At 43.4% G+C, this 12,577-nt stretch overlaps 1 protein-coding gene across 2 annotated transcripts in view; it reads right to left on the bottom strand.

The window, feature by feature from the left end:
• The window catches only part of LOC115797838 (thyroid hormone receptor alpha-B), a 162,818-nt gene that overhangs the window by 35,953 nt on the left and 114,288 nt on the right, over positions 1–12,577 (bottom strand). For both annotated transcript variants that reach the window (XM_030754360.1, XM_030754359.1), the window contains one exon: positions 3,960–4,338. In XM_030754360.1, the coding sequence (XP_030610220.1) occupies positions 3,960–4,015 (56 nt within the window). In that variant the 5' untranslated portion in view covers positions 4,016–4,338. The remainder of the gene's footprint in view (positions 1–3,959; positions 4,339–12,577) is intronic.

The following is a 12,577-nucleotide window of genomic DNA, read 5'->3' as shown; positions in this document are numbered from 1 at the left end:
TCTCTGTCAAGATCACTCTAATCGAGGGCAGTCAAAATTACAACAATCTTATGAGCAGCAGAAGAGAAGCATGATTTGTTCCTGTACAAACATCCAATTTTTGCCTGCGCTGTTCTTGACAGGACATTCAGCACACCAAAACTAGCTGCTGTTCTTATTTTTATCATAACTTTATGGGGCTTGTATATAGCATCATCAGAATGTGCAAGACTGTCTGGGTGGTGGTTCTGGGGGGGTGACCTGCAGGGATATTTCTACGTCACAAACTTATTTGCTCGCCATTTCTCTTCTTGTGTTTGTTTGGCATCTTCCAGGCAACAGTGACGGCTTAAAACGCAGCTGCCAGTTGCAACTATTAAACAGTGTTTAAAAAAATCTGAATGAGAACGTCTGGCTCTGATTCTTAAGAATTAAGGCTAAAATCTGTACACACTGCATGACTTTATCTGCTGAATATAAACACCAGCTGAGTCCGACTGGGCCTCATCAGCCAGCATGTCCAAACTGCGTTCATAATCGGCCTGACATCATTAAGCTTCAGCTCCAGCTCGACACACAGTATATGTTTTGGAATATTATATATTCTCAAAGTGTCCGTGTAATTGTTTCCCTTCACACGACAGGTCGCCTCCATTTGTCTGTACATGTATAAATTAAGAACAGAAGATCTGTTTGAGGTTTGAGTGCATTCCCTGACACACATCCTGCACCATGACACAATTAGTATGAGACATCTTATGTTATTTACAGCTGAGAGGAGCACTTAATACTTATTGTACACAGAGAAAGCCAACAATTCCACATGCAGACGAGCACCACCAGCTATTAGCCGAGAGCTGCGATCTGCTCTTGTGCATGATGGATGGGAGGATCTCACATAAGTGCAAAGGACAAAAACAGGCCTCATGTGGCTCATGAACAAAGTTTCTTGGATACAAGAAACCACACAACACTTGTATGGTGCAAGCCTTTACCACTGTTAATGCAACACAGCGCAAGCAGTCTTGCATCAGCTGTGGTGACATGTCAGGAGGAGTGATGCAAGACAGAATCCGACGCGTACAGGAATCCGTGCATCTTAATGTGCCGTTAATGGGGAGCGGCTCCAAGAAGTGTCACAAAACAGCATCAAAAGAGACTGCAGAGAATTACATTTAATGTGTGGAACACATATTTATTATCACATTTGTGCACATTTATTTATAAAACCAGATGAACACGGCTGATGACATATCAGCTGAGCTTTAGGTGCAGGGTGTATTCTCCGTCTGCCTTCTGGTATCAATAGCATCGCTTTAAAGGGCTGGATCAGATCACTACAGCAGGATGACAGCACGCGGAAGGGAGGAGCAGAAGTTTAATAAAATCCACAGTCATGCTGAGCACACCACTGATACCCACTCTAAGCAGAAACCATTCCAGTCGATAGCCTCGAGAGCTTAATTCATTGTGCTTTTAATTATCCCTGACATGCAGGGTACTGCAGCCAGCAGGTACAGGTGTAAACAGAGATACACTCAGTTATTACACCCCAACATGTGAAATGAAGCAAGACATCCAGTGCGGCACCGACTTTCCCTGTCCCCCAGCGGTGTAGCTGTTAATCTCCTGACAGGTGTCCGTGCTATGTGAGGAATCCGTCTAGGCTTCACACAGAGGAATCTGACTATGAGTAGCAGGCAGCCAGTCCTTCCATGCTGTAACTAACACATGACCTCATGTTTTATATAAGTGGAGACAAAAGAGTGAAAAAGTTCCCGAGTTAAATTCAAATGCTGTTCGTTAATACGTGTGTCCAGTGACGCCTTCACGTGCCGCCGGCTTTATCCTCTTACTGCTCGGTCCCTAAATATAAATGCAACATGCTGGAAATACAAATACTTCTTTAAGAAAACAAGACAACAAATCTGTGAGGAAGTTTATTTTTGGGTTTTTTTGGCACGATTTAATGTTTTCATTAGAGTTTTACCCAAAGGATTTTTTTCTACATTATGCACCAATTTGGTGGTTAGCGCTGCTGCCTCACAGCTAGAAGGTTTGAACCCACCTTGGAGTGGATTCAAACCTGGAGTTTGTGTGTTGTCCCCGTGTCTGTGTGGGTTTCCTCCCACAGTCCAAAGACATGCAGTTACTGGGGTTAGGTTAATTGGTCACTCTATTTTTTTGCCCATGAGTGTGAATGGTTGTCTGTCTCTCTGTGTTGGCCCTGCGACAGGCTGGTGACCTGTACAGGTGTACCCTGCCTCTCGCCCTGTGTCAGCTGGGATAGGCTCAAGCCCCCCTGCGACCCTGAACAGGATAAGCAGAAGAGGATGGATGGATATATTTTAAAGAGAGAGTTAACCCCAAAAATCAAATACACATATTTTTCTGGGCTGTAGCGCTATTTATTTACTGACATAAGAAGACAGGAGGCTGAGCTGAAGTTGTGAAAATTTTCATTGGGAGGGACGGAGGGACGTTTCAGGTTGAGCAGTTTGGAGACAAACTCGGGGAGGCAAGGCTGAGATGTTTTGCACATGTGCAGGAGGGATAGTGGACGACCACAGAGGACATGGATGGACGCAGTAAAGGAGGACATGCAGAGGGTTGGTGTGACTGAGAAGAGATGGATGCACTGTGGTGACCCCTAAATGGAGCAGGTGAAAGATGAAGTGCTATTTATCCATCTGACTGCTGTAGAAGTGTGTGGCTTCTTTAAAATACAGCAGAACTGTTAGAAGTTTTATGTAGGAGCTTTCTTCTTTCTACTGAACTCCCCCCACCAACTGTCTCACTGTGCAAAAGGAAGCGTGCTACCCGTGACCTCATGCTCGTGACCACGTGGCAGGATGTAAACACTAATGAATCCCACTCAGCTGAGCTGTAATTAGCTGGCTGCACCCTTTAATTGATGGATGTAGACAGGAGAAAAAAATAGGTATGACATGAAGCTGCACACAGCAAAGATTTGTGGATTTTATTTACTTTTTTAATAACTGGATTTGAGGAAAGAGGTGTTGCTTTGGAGTTTTTCAGATGTATTTTTTGGCAATCTGACCACCAGCGATTATATGCAAGGCACGCTGAAGCTGACATCTAGATGGATAGACAGCACTGCATTCCAGAGGAGAAACCAAATAAACTTGCAGCTCGCTGCTTTATGTCCAGTTTATTTCCTCAGCAACTCGTTCACAGCAATAAAGGAAAAAAATCTCCAGTAAAAACCTGACGTGATTAAAAAAATGCTTTCGTGAAGCGGCCCACACTTATTTTCTGAAACCACAAAACCAACCTGTCATTACACCTTCAAACAACTGTGAAAGCAATGTGTCTTTGCCTTCATCTTCTCACAGTTCAAATGGAAGGAAATTGTGGTGCTTTCTAAATTAAAGGCTTCTTTCAAATCCAAAGCAGCCTGATATTGACAGATAACTACTTCCTCTACCCAAAGGTCTCATACAGAGGGGCCTCTTCCTCTAGCACTATGAGAAAAGAGTCCATTCCACTAATATTATGTTTTCATTAATGAGAAGGGGCTTAAACAGGATCGGACAGACCCAGTCTGAAGAAGCTGAATGAGGGCAGGAACATCAGGGTCAGGAGCAGCTGCAGGTCTGATTTCTCAGAAAGAGAGGGGAGGGGAGAAAACGGTGATGTCGTGGAAGAGAGCACCATGAGAAAGACGTATAGAATAAAAATAAGACAACCTGAAAAATTAATACTCCCTTTTCAGAAAACCTCTTTCATGTAGCAACGATGAAAAACGATGCCTGCTCCACTCAGGGATGAACTCGCCGCAGGAAAGTCAACGTCGAGAAGGAGACGATGGGCGTGAAGGATTTGGCCCAACTATTGCCTACTTTTAGCAACCATTATGAAACGATGATGCAATTCCAAAAACCTTTTGAATAAGACGCAGTGGAAAATTTGCTTCTGAGGCATTAAATTATATAATGTTAAAAAAGATTCCGACTCACTGTTTCTCTTCTCCCTCTGATGGGTTAGAGTCCTGCTCCTTGGGCATGTGTTCCATTCACCTTAATTCCATCCAGCAGCCAATCATGAGAGACTGAGGCAAGCCCCACCCTCGGATGCCCACTTGTCATTCGCTGGTTGGGACAGATCGGTCAATGAAACATAACAGGGGCCGGTCCCTAGGGTCCGGTCCCTGGGGTCCTGGGACGGGGGGTGTTGGGGATTTCTCCAAAAGGAGTGCACCTGGTGTGTTGCTGCTCACTGTGAAACTGCAAAATATGAAATATGATGGAGGCTCCACAGGTAAAGCAGCTGGCCTTGAGGCCAGGGCTGGAGGTGGATGACAGTCTCAGGAACACAGAGGGAGGTGTGGGGCCCAGTCTGGAAGAGAACAAAGGACACAATCAGATTATAATGACTCTGGAGCTGAAACAATGAGAATATATGAGTTATCATTTATCATGTCGCATATATTAACAGTTATATAAATGGAAAGGTTTTAATGAGGCTGTGACTTTACAGTAAACAGACATTTTTATTTCACGAGAAGTGAAAAAACAAAATCAAATAATCGAGCAATTTTTAAAGGTCCAAAAATTCCAAATATGTTCTTTATTCAATACTTTAAGAAACTGTTATTCAGTGGCTGCAGCAAACAATTTTTCTTCATTATCAACTGATTATAGTTTTATTTTCTTAATCAGGTGGCTAATCAATCAGCTCATAAAATGTCAGAATGTGATGAATCATGACTCAGTCACACTAGAGCAAAAATAGGAACGCAACTTCTTTGTGATTTGGGAATTGCATTGAATGTTTTTTTCTTTTCGTAGTTGCAGTGACCAACTGGTCGATCTCAAGGTGACTGCTTAGGTTGTCCAGTGGGAGGCAACCTGTCTCCAGAGATTCATGTTCCACCTCAGACTGACTGTGATCACTCTTAGACAGATTGGTGAAGGTTTGCAGTCAGTCTGAGTCTTTGCAACAGGCGACTGGACTCAACTGATTACATTTCTATATGCAAGCAAGGTTGCCATGTGCCCATATCATTCTGCAGTTACAATCTCCATCCTGCAGCAACTGCGTCTCTATTTCTGTCTCTACGAGGTTCTGGCTGAACTCTGGATGTAGGTATGAATATGAATATGAATTTCTGTTTAATGTTTGTGGATGAAGATGGCAACAAATTTGTAATTTTCGCCAATTCATCACAGTTAATCGCCACAAATCACAAAGACATTGAAAGTAACGGCCAACTTGATCCCATTCAGTCATAAACTGATTGCAGGTTGACTCTGTGTTATTGCCTTTATTTTCATCAATCGTCTTGATTCACCAAAGTCACTCTGAAGACGGCAACTGACCGTCACAGACTTGGTCACAGACCAGCAACAAGACTGCAAGTTCACTGAACATGGACACAATCATTTTGGTTGTGCCGTGGTTTCCAACCACTGCTTTCCTTGTGTGACTGCAGCATAATATTGATCCTCTTTTGTCAGACCAAGAGTCCAAACTCAGAGGCATTCAGTGTCCTGTCACAACAGGTGTAGAAATGAGAAAATATTCATATCTGAGAAGCTGCAACTGCAGAGTTAAGGTTATTTTTTTCACTTGTCCGTCTAAAAGAGGCTAAGATTCTCTCTAATGTCTCAAAGAGAACGGTGCCAAAGTTTTAATGACTGAGGACCAAAGTAGAGCAAAGAAATCAGACTTCAGCTCATGCTGAATCTGTGTCTGTGAAATCCAACCGAGCCGATAAACCTGAGACCCAAAAGCTGATATGTCGCTTTAAAACAAAGCATTTATATAGCACTTCTACTTAAGGTGCTACAATTTGCCTGTAAGTCACCTACTGTATCCAAACACACAAACAGCAATGGCAGCAAGCCTTCATACATGTTATGGTTCATGTTATGATTCGGCAGGCTCGGTTTGGAGATTTGTGTTCCTTTTTCTATTTTTTTTCTTTCAGTTTTCTCAGGTGGATTTGCTGGGCTGGCTCACTCTCCGGTCTCCACCTGAGGGCAGGGCCGCTCGGTCTGGGTCAGCCCCTCCTCGCCTGTTGGTGGTTGATTCATCAGGCAGGTGTTGCCTGCCCTGACCTGTGGTGACTGTTTGGCTCCCACGGTTTGTAACCTGTTTGAAGTCTGGTTTGTCCTCACCTCTCACTCCCTGTGCTCCTTGTAGCTAAAAGCTTCGCTTGGAATCTGGAATCAAGAATCTGGTAAAGACTCAAGCTTCTCCTCTCTGCCTCTTCTCCACCACCTGAACCTCCAGACATCTGCGACCCACACCCAGCCAGCCTGCCCGCTCTCCACCTGCTCCCCGCAGATGCCCACAAGCCTGCTCAGTATTCCCTCCAGGCTCTACCTCCCAACGTTCCCAAGTAAGACTCAATCTGATTCCATTTACGTACCAGCCAGTGACAACCACTCTCTGAACAGTGCATTAACTCTCACTCTCTTCTCTGGCAGAGCTCCCCTGATCCTGTCCACACTCCTCCCACTACTCACATTCTTTACAATAAAGTTTTCTTAATCAAACATAACACTTGTCGTGCCTGCTTAGTGGCTCCAGCCGGCCTTGAACCATGTCAATACAAGGCAGTGGCCTAACCACAAGGAGCAGTTGGGTAAGCTCCCTTGCCCTCATACTCATACTCATCAACAATTATCCCACAAGCAAGGCATTTTGGCACTTCCTGTCAGTGGGCATTATTTAAGTACCTAGTTGAATGTATGATCTGCATGGATACAGATGACTGGTAAAGTGAGAAGGGAACACAAGAGCAAATATATAAGCCAGAAAAAGCCCAGAAATGACCAGGTTTCTGAAATTATGCCATGAACTCTTAAAAACAGGCTCCTGAATTTGTTCCACCACAGATATGTTGCCATACTGCTACCTAACAAAATGCTTCACCACATGTTATACCCACTGAGTTTATCTGTCAAATCCACTGAGTCTCACACGCCATCTACCACTGCGACCCTTGGCCATAGGAAATAGAGACTTGTACTCGTGCACACAGCAGCGGACGGACCCTCTCCAGTCACACATGCAAGTTAAAGCTGGACGTGTTGGTCTGAGGTCAGAAACTGTCACCTTCAACTGTCACTGCTACCACTGCTAGCTCCCAGAAAACTGCTTAAAGAACATCACCTCTAGCAAAAGGTTAAGTAGTTTTAAGATTAGCGGCTGAATCCGTGAAAGGGTACGCACGTTTGTGTAAGCACTAAGAGGGTCTTGATCCTTTAACCTCTGCCCTCGTCCTTCTTTCGCTCCTCTGCTAATCCTTCGTTCAATACCGTTCTAATCTGGAACAATGGGATACACAGCATGAGAACGGCCACAGACAAGGCTGAGATTATTATTGCTAATAGAGAGAATATACTGTATTCAAAACAGCCTATGTTTATTCAGGCAAATGAGGCTTTCATCAGTTATTTTGTGGCTATATTAGCTGACTGATGACTCATTATGAAACCCCAGTTCTGATAACATCAGACTGATGGTGGCTGAAAAGAATAACAGAGCATTACAAACTCCAAATGTGTGGTGAGCACCAGGGGATTATTTTAAAACCGCTTTTACACATCCTTCAATCCACCCTTCTTCTTCCACTTAAAAACACTTTTAAAAATACCGAAAATTAAAGCAGGCAAATGTTATTAGTTAATACTGTTCCAGCTGGTCACCTGTATATGTCCACTAAAGAGGGAAGGCTAAATCATCTTCCGATATATAAAGACGTTATTCATGCTGGATGTTAGAAGTTCCTCCATCTCCTCTTCCCTCCTTTCCTCTCTCCTTATGTTTGCAGAGTTGCACATATGCAGGTCTGCAGTTCTGTCTGTCTGCATACAGCGCTGTGAGCCTCTGTTTGGCAGTTTCTAGAGCCTCATTTATGGGTCTCTTTGTACCTCTTTTTCATCTTTCTGCACCTCGGTTAACAGACTAACATCCAGCTTAGCCTGCTGCAGCCTAGACTTTGCATTACTGGCCTGTTGTCAACCACCAATTCATTTGAATGCGGAGCTTATTCGACAAATAATAAAACAGGTTTTGTGAACATTACAAGCACAGTGCAATTATTAGTTCAAGAAATATCTGTTAAACAAAGCAACCTTAATCAAGATCCCACGAAGACTAAACATTAGTATTGAAGTAGGCACTTACAGAAAACACACAAACTGTGAGTGAAGCACTGGGGGCGGAGCCGTTTACAGGCCCGAACCCAGCAGGACAAACTGTGGTGTGATGTTGATACAGGAGAGATATCAAATATAAATGGAGTGCACTTTATCAAAGCTCTTCTCTCTATCAACATCAACAGATTGCCACTACAAGTGGCACCAACCTCATTGTGTGTCTGCAGTGCAAACAGTGAGGTCAGAGCAATGAGGTCAGAGAAGAAAAGCAGGGTCCTGTCTGATTAGGAACTGAAATTACATCCAAGTATCGTGTACTATCAGAGCAAGAAGTCTTTTATAATCAGAGGCTACATCGATTCCTCTCCACTATCTTCTCTATATCCATAAATAGCTAGGCTCCAAGGATCTGTAAATTACAATGATGCTGCGGGTTTAGTTTCAGGGCATATTTGTAGATATAGTGCTTTAAGCTTCTGGGTAGGTGTTTCAGCAGCCTCTGTAGGACCAAACAGCTTTGGGAACTACCTGAGGAGAAGTGCCCAATGGGGAGGCTGCCCTGGAACTACGTGCCCTCTCAGCCTCGTCTCTGTTTGGACGAGCATCACCAATTGCAAAGCCACTGCTTGTTGCAAACTTTTACTTTGTTCTGATCCTGTTTCATTTGAATTTTTTTCCTCTACATTTCCTCACTGCATTGTGTATGCCTAAAAGCAAGTTATGAGGAATTGCTAGTACAAGTTTTTTCTAATTTGCTCTAATGAGTCAAAATTTCAGATTTCCACCGCTGCAGGCGTGGACTTCACTGCTACATTTTGTTCTATTTCATGGTGATAAAATTAAAAACCAATGTCTACACCTGTTTCCATAAATTATTTCCTGCTCATCTGAGTCCAGGTCGCAGAGGTAGCAGTCTAGGACTGCGCCCTACAACTTTTGCAGGGGGACACTGAGACATTAGCCAATGGGACGAGGCCCGGCTGAGCTCCGCACGAGCATGGCCACCTGCCGGCCCATCACCTGTCAGAGGAGCTGTAGGGGTCCGGTGTAGGGTGGGTTGGGCAGCCATCAGGCTAATGTGTGGCTACTCCTAAAAAAAAAAAAGACCCCAAAAACAGACTATGATGGAGGTGGTTTCTTCCATGCCCACACTGTCCAGCAATACTAACTGTAAAAACTTCATTACACAGATAATCCAAGCTCAGCACCATGTTTGACACACACTTCCACAACTTCTCTCTTCTATACACTCAATGCCTGTGAGTTTATGCAACATAAAGTGGAACACAGTATCATAATCACAGATAGGATAAAGCCAACGACATAAACCCTTGAGCTTTTTAAGTACTTGTGAGGCTGCACCTACTCGAACATCCCCATATATAAGCACTGTATGTGTGACTGTAGAAAAAAATGCTCTGATAAATCTTTGTAATAAAACTTATCTCCCCCTGTCCACGAGCTATAGAGTTCCCCTATTTCATCTTAACTGTGTCCTCGTTTGCTCTCGTTCGTCCTTGATCCGATTCAGGATGTTATGCTTATGAAAATATCCCCTATATCCAAGGTCAGGGTATGAAAATATATTCTAAGTGGTCCAGAGCCAGTAAAGTGCACATTGCATATTTGAGCTGAGGAAAGACAGCATGAAGCAGAGGAGATAAGGAGGCAAAGTGAAAGAAAGAACTAAGAAAACAAGATCATGAGAGTTTGAGATAATGTATACAGTACATGGAGAGAGGAAGCAAAGCTGATGAAAGCTGGAATGAAGACAAAACAAAGCTTCTTACATGCGAGCTAGAAGACAAATAACAGGAAGAGCTTGTCAGAGCTCTGATTCAGGTATTTTTGAGCATGAATATACATACATAGATTATACTGGGATTACATCAGCAAATCAAATACAGTAACATTACTTCTTAAGTTGCAAATAGGTCATGAACCGCTCTCATGGAGCACGCTCCAGGCTGATCCTCCTGGTGAATGAAAACTTCTTTTACTTAAGAGTGACGGGATCAGACAGGAGGTGGGGGACCGGGAAAAGTCACCCCAACATCCACTGTTTGTCTATTAAATAGCAATCTGATTTAATAAGGGTGTTTAAAATGTCATGCTACTCACTGACTACAGTGGTCACCTCAAAGCACTCCAGCAGCACGCTTTACCTCAACACAAGTGTCCAGTGTCCATCTGTACAAGAGGTGGGAGAAAGAGTGATATTGCCCCAGTGGTAGCCAATTTATCATGCACTACCTTTTAATTTAAATACACATCAACAAACAAAATTAATAATGCCCACAGCGGCGCACCTTTTCAGTGAGCAAACTGTCGCATACTGTCCTCAAACTTAATGCGTCCCAGATTCATTGATACCTTGCAATGTTTCCAGCACTGCTGAATCGCTGTATCGCGATACCGATGTTATCGTAACATTGTGTTACCGATACCGTACGATTATCACCACATGCACCGTGAGCTCTGTGGTTCCCATCCCCAATCTGCACACTTCTAAATGAGTGCTTTACCAATAAACGAGCAACTTCCAGGGGAGCTTTGAGGTTTCAGTAGTGGCTCACAAAGAGATTTCTGGAAGAAGAGGCTACAGCAGCAGCAGCCATGTGATAAATGGCAAAACCTTTTTCACAAGCAGCATAAGGTAAGACAGCAGAAATTTATTGACACACCAGTATCTCAAAGTTTGGTTTAGCTATGATTTCAAATCAATTCTGCATGCACACATGCAGAGCAAGGAGCTATATCTGCTCCAAATGATCTGCAACACTTACAACATCGCTTAGATCCAGTTTTCTGATGGACGAGATGACACATTCATAAAGATCCTCATGACTGTGCATGAATCAAAAATTGATGTGATGACATTTTCTGTGAAAAAGGCTTTCAAAATTTAGGTTCAAGGAATTCTGGGAAGCACGCACAGCCACCCACGCTCTTTAAAACTCACATGTCTCAGCCTCATCCACCTTGACTCGCACACTTTCCAGTACGGCCTCAAAATTTTAATTGGACCTGCAAACTTTCTCCTCAAACAGGGTTCACCTTTAATTGCATGCTTTAAAAATGCATCAAAAGAATAACTAGTGAATGCATGTTGATGCCTGGAGAAGCACTATTAATTAAACATGACCCACTCTCTTTCTATGCCATTTCACCCCCCCCCCCCAAAAAAAAAAAGAAAAAGAAAAATGAAGATACCTCTGCTCTTCAAAAAGGAGAAAAAAGAAAGGTGGAGATGATGGAGAAGGGACAAACTGTTCATTTGTTTTGATAATAAGTGGCTGAAATCATTTTTTGGGACACTTCTTCATCTCTGCATCGGCTGGCAGTCAGTTCATCTGAGTGTAAGCTGTTGAACTCAACTTCCAGCTTCCAGACCATCAACAAGAAACCGATGTGACACATCTGACATGGATGTCTCGTGTCTTTCGAGGTCTTTTGTTCCACCCTCAATGCATAATATTTTAAACCCTCGCATGACCAACGCAGTCATAAAACCAGCTTGAGTTGTCTGATGGATGTTTGTTTATGGCATGAATGTGATGCTTGTGGTATTCCCGAGAAAAAGAAGACAGGCCTCATTTACAAACAGCTCAAAAGAATGTTTCATGCACAGATCCAGGATTCATGTGACTTTGTTTGTACCCCAAAAAAGAACAAAGTGCCGCAGAACACGTCTACGCTCAATATGATGAAGGCTGGGACGTTGGAGAAAATACGTCTTTTAATTAAACCCCTGGCATATTAAAAATCCATTCATTCATTAAAGGAATATGAAATTTAAAGGCGTTCATTTAATAAATGCACCGACTAAACATCCATGAAATTGACGCCCTCTCATATCAGCACTTACACCCTCATTGTTTGGCATTATTAACCCCTTAACTGGCAGCAAAAAAATCACCTGACAAAAACTACATAACACCCTCTGGTTATTATTGGCTCTGAACAACCCATTTCATAGCCTATTAACTGGCTGCGTCTGGTCCGCCGGCCGAATGAAGTGCATTTATATGGCAGGCTAGACCCGCCCATTTTGACTGACACCTCATTCGGCCAATCATGTTAAGAAATGGGTTTCCCAGAGCCAATAATACTCAGAGGGCGTCACGTAGCTTTGTCAGGTGATTTGGTGCAGCCAGTTACATGATTGGCCGAATGACGTGTCAATAAAAATGGGAGGGTCTAGCCTGCCATATAAAAGGGACTACAAACGGCCCGTCACCGGGCCCTTGCCAGTTAAGGGGCTACGACAAACTTCTCCCTCTCTCTTTGTTCACCATGATTACACATCCAAAACCAGCAGAGAGCTTTTACTGTCTTATCTCTTTTTCAGATGTTTGCAGGGCAGTGATAAAAACTGATGCTTAACTCAGTGCATTACAGAGCGAAGCCACAGGTCCCGACTAACCGTCGGTATGTGACAGTACTGTAACTGCAAATATCAGGCA

This window comes from Archocentrus centrarchus, chromosome 19 (assembly GCF_007364275.1).
Source record: "Archocentrus centrarchus isolate MPI-CPG fArcCen1 chromosome 19, fArcCen1, whole genome shotgun sequence".
Taxonomy (NCBI): Eukaryota; Metazoa; Chordata; class Actinopteri; order Cichliformes; family Cichlidae; genus Archocentrus; species Archocentrus centrarchus.
Note: the sequence above shows the minus strand (reverse complement) of the source record. Positions and strands in the feature narration are given on the sequence as shown.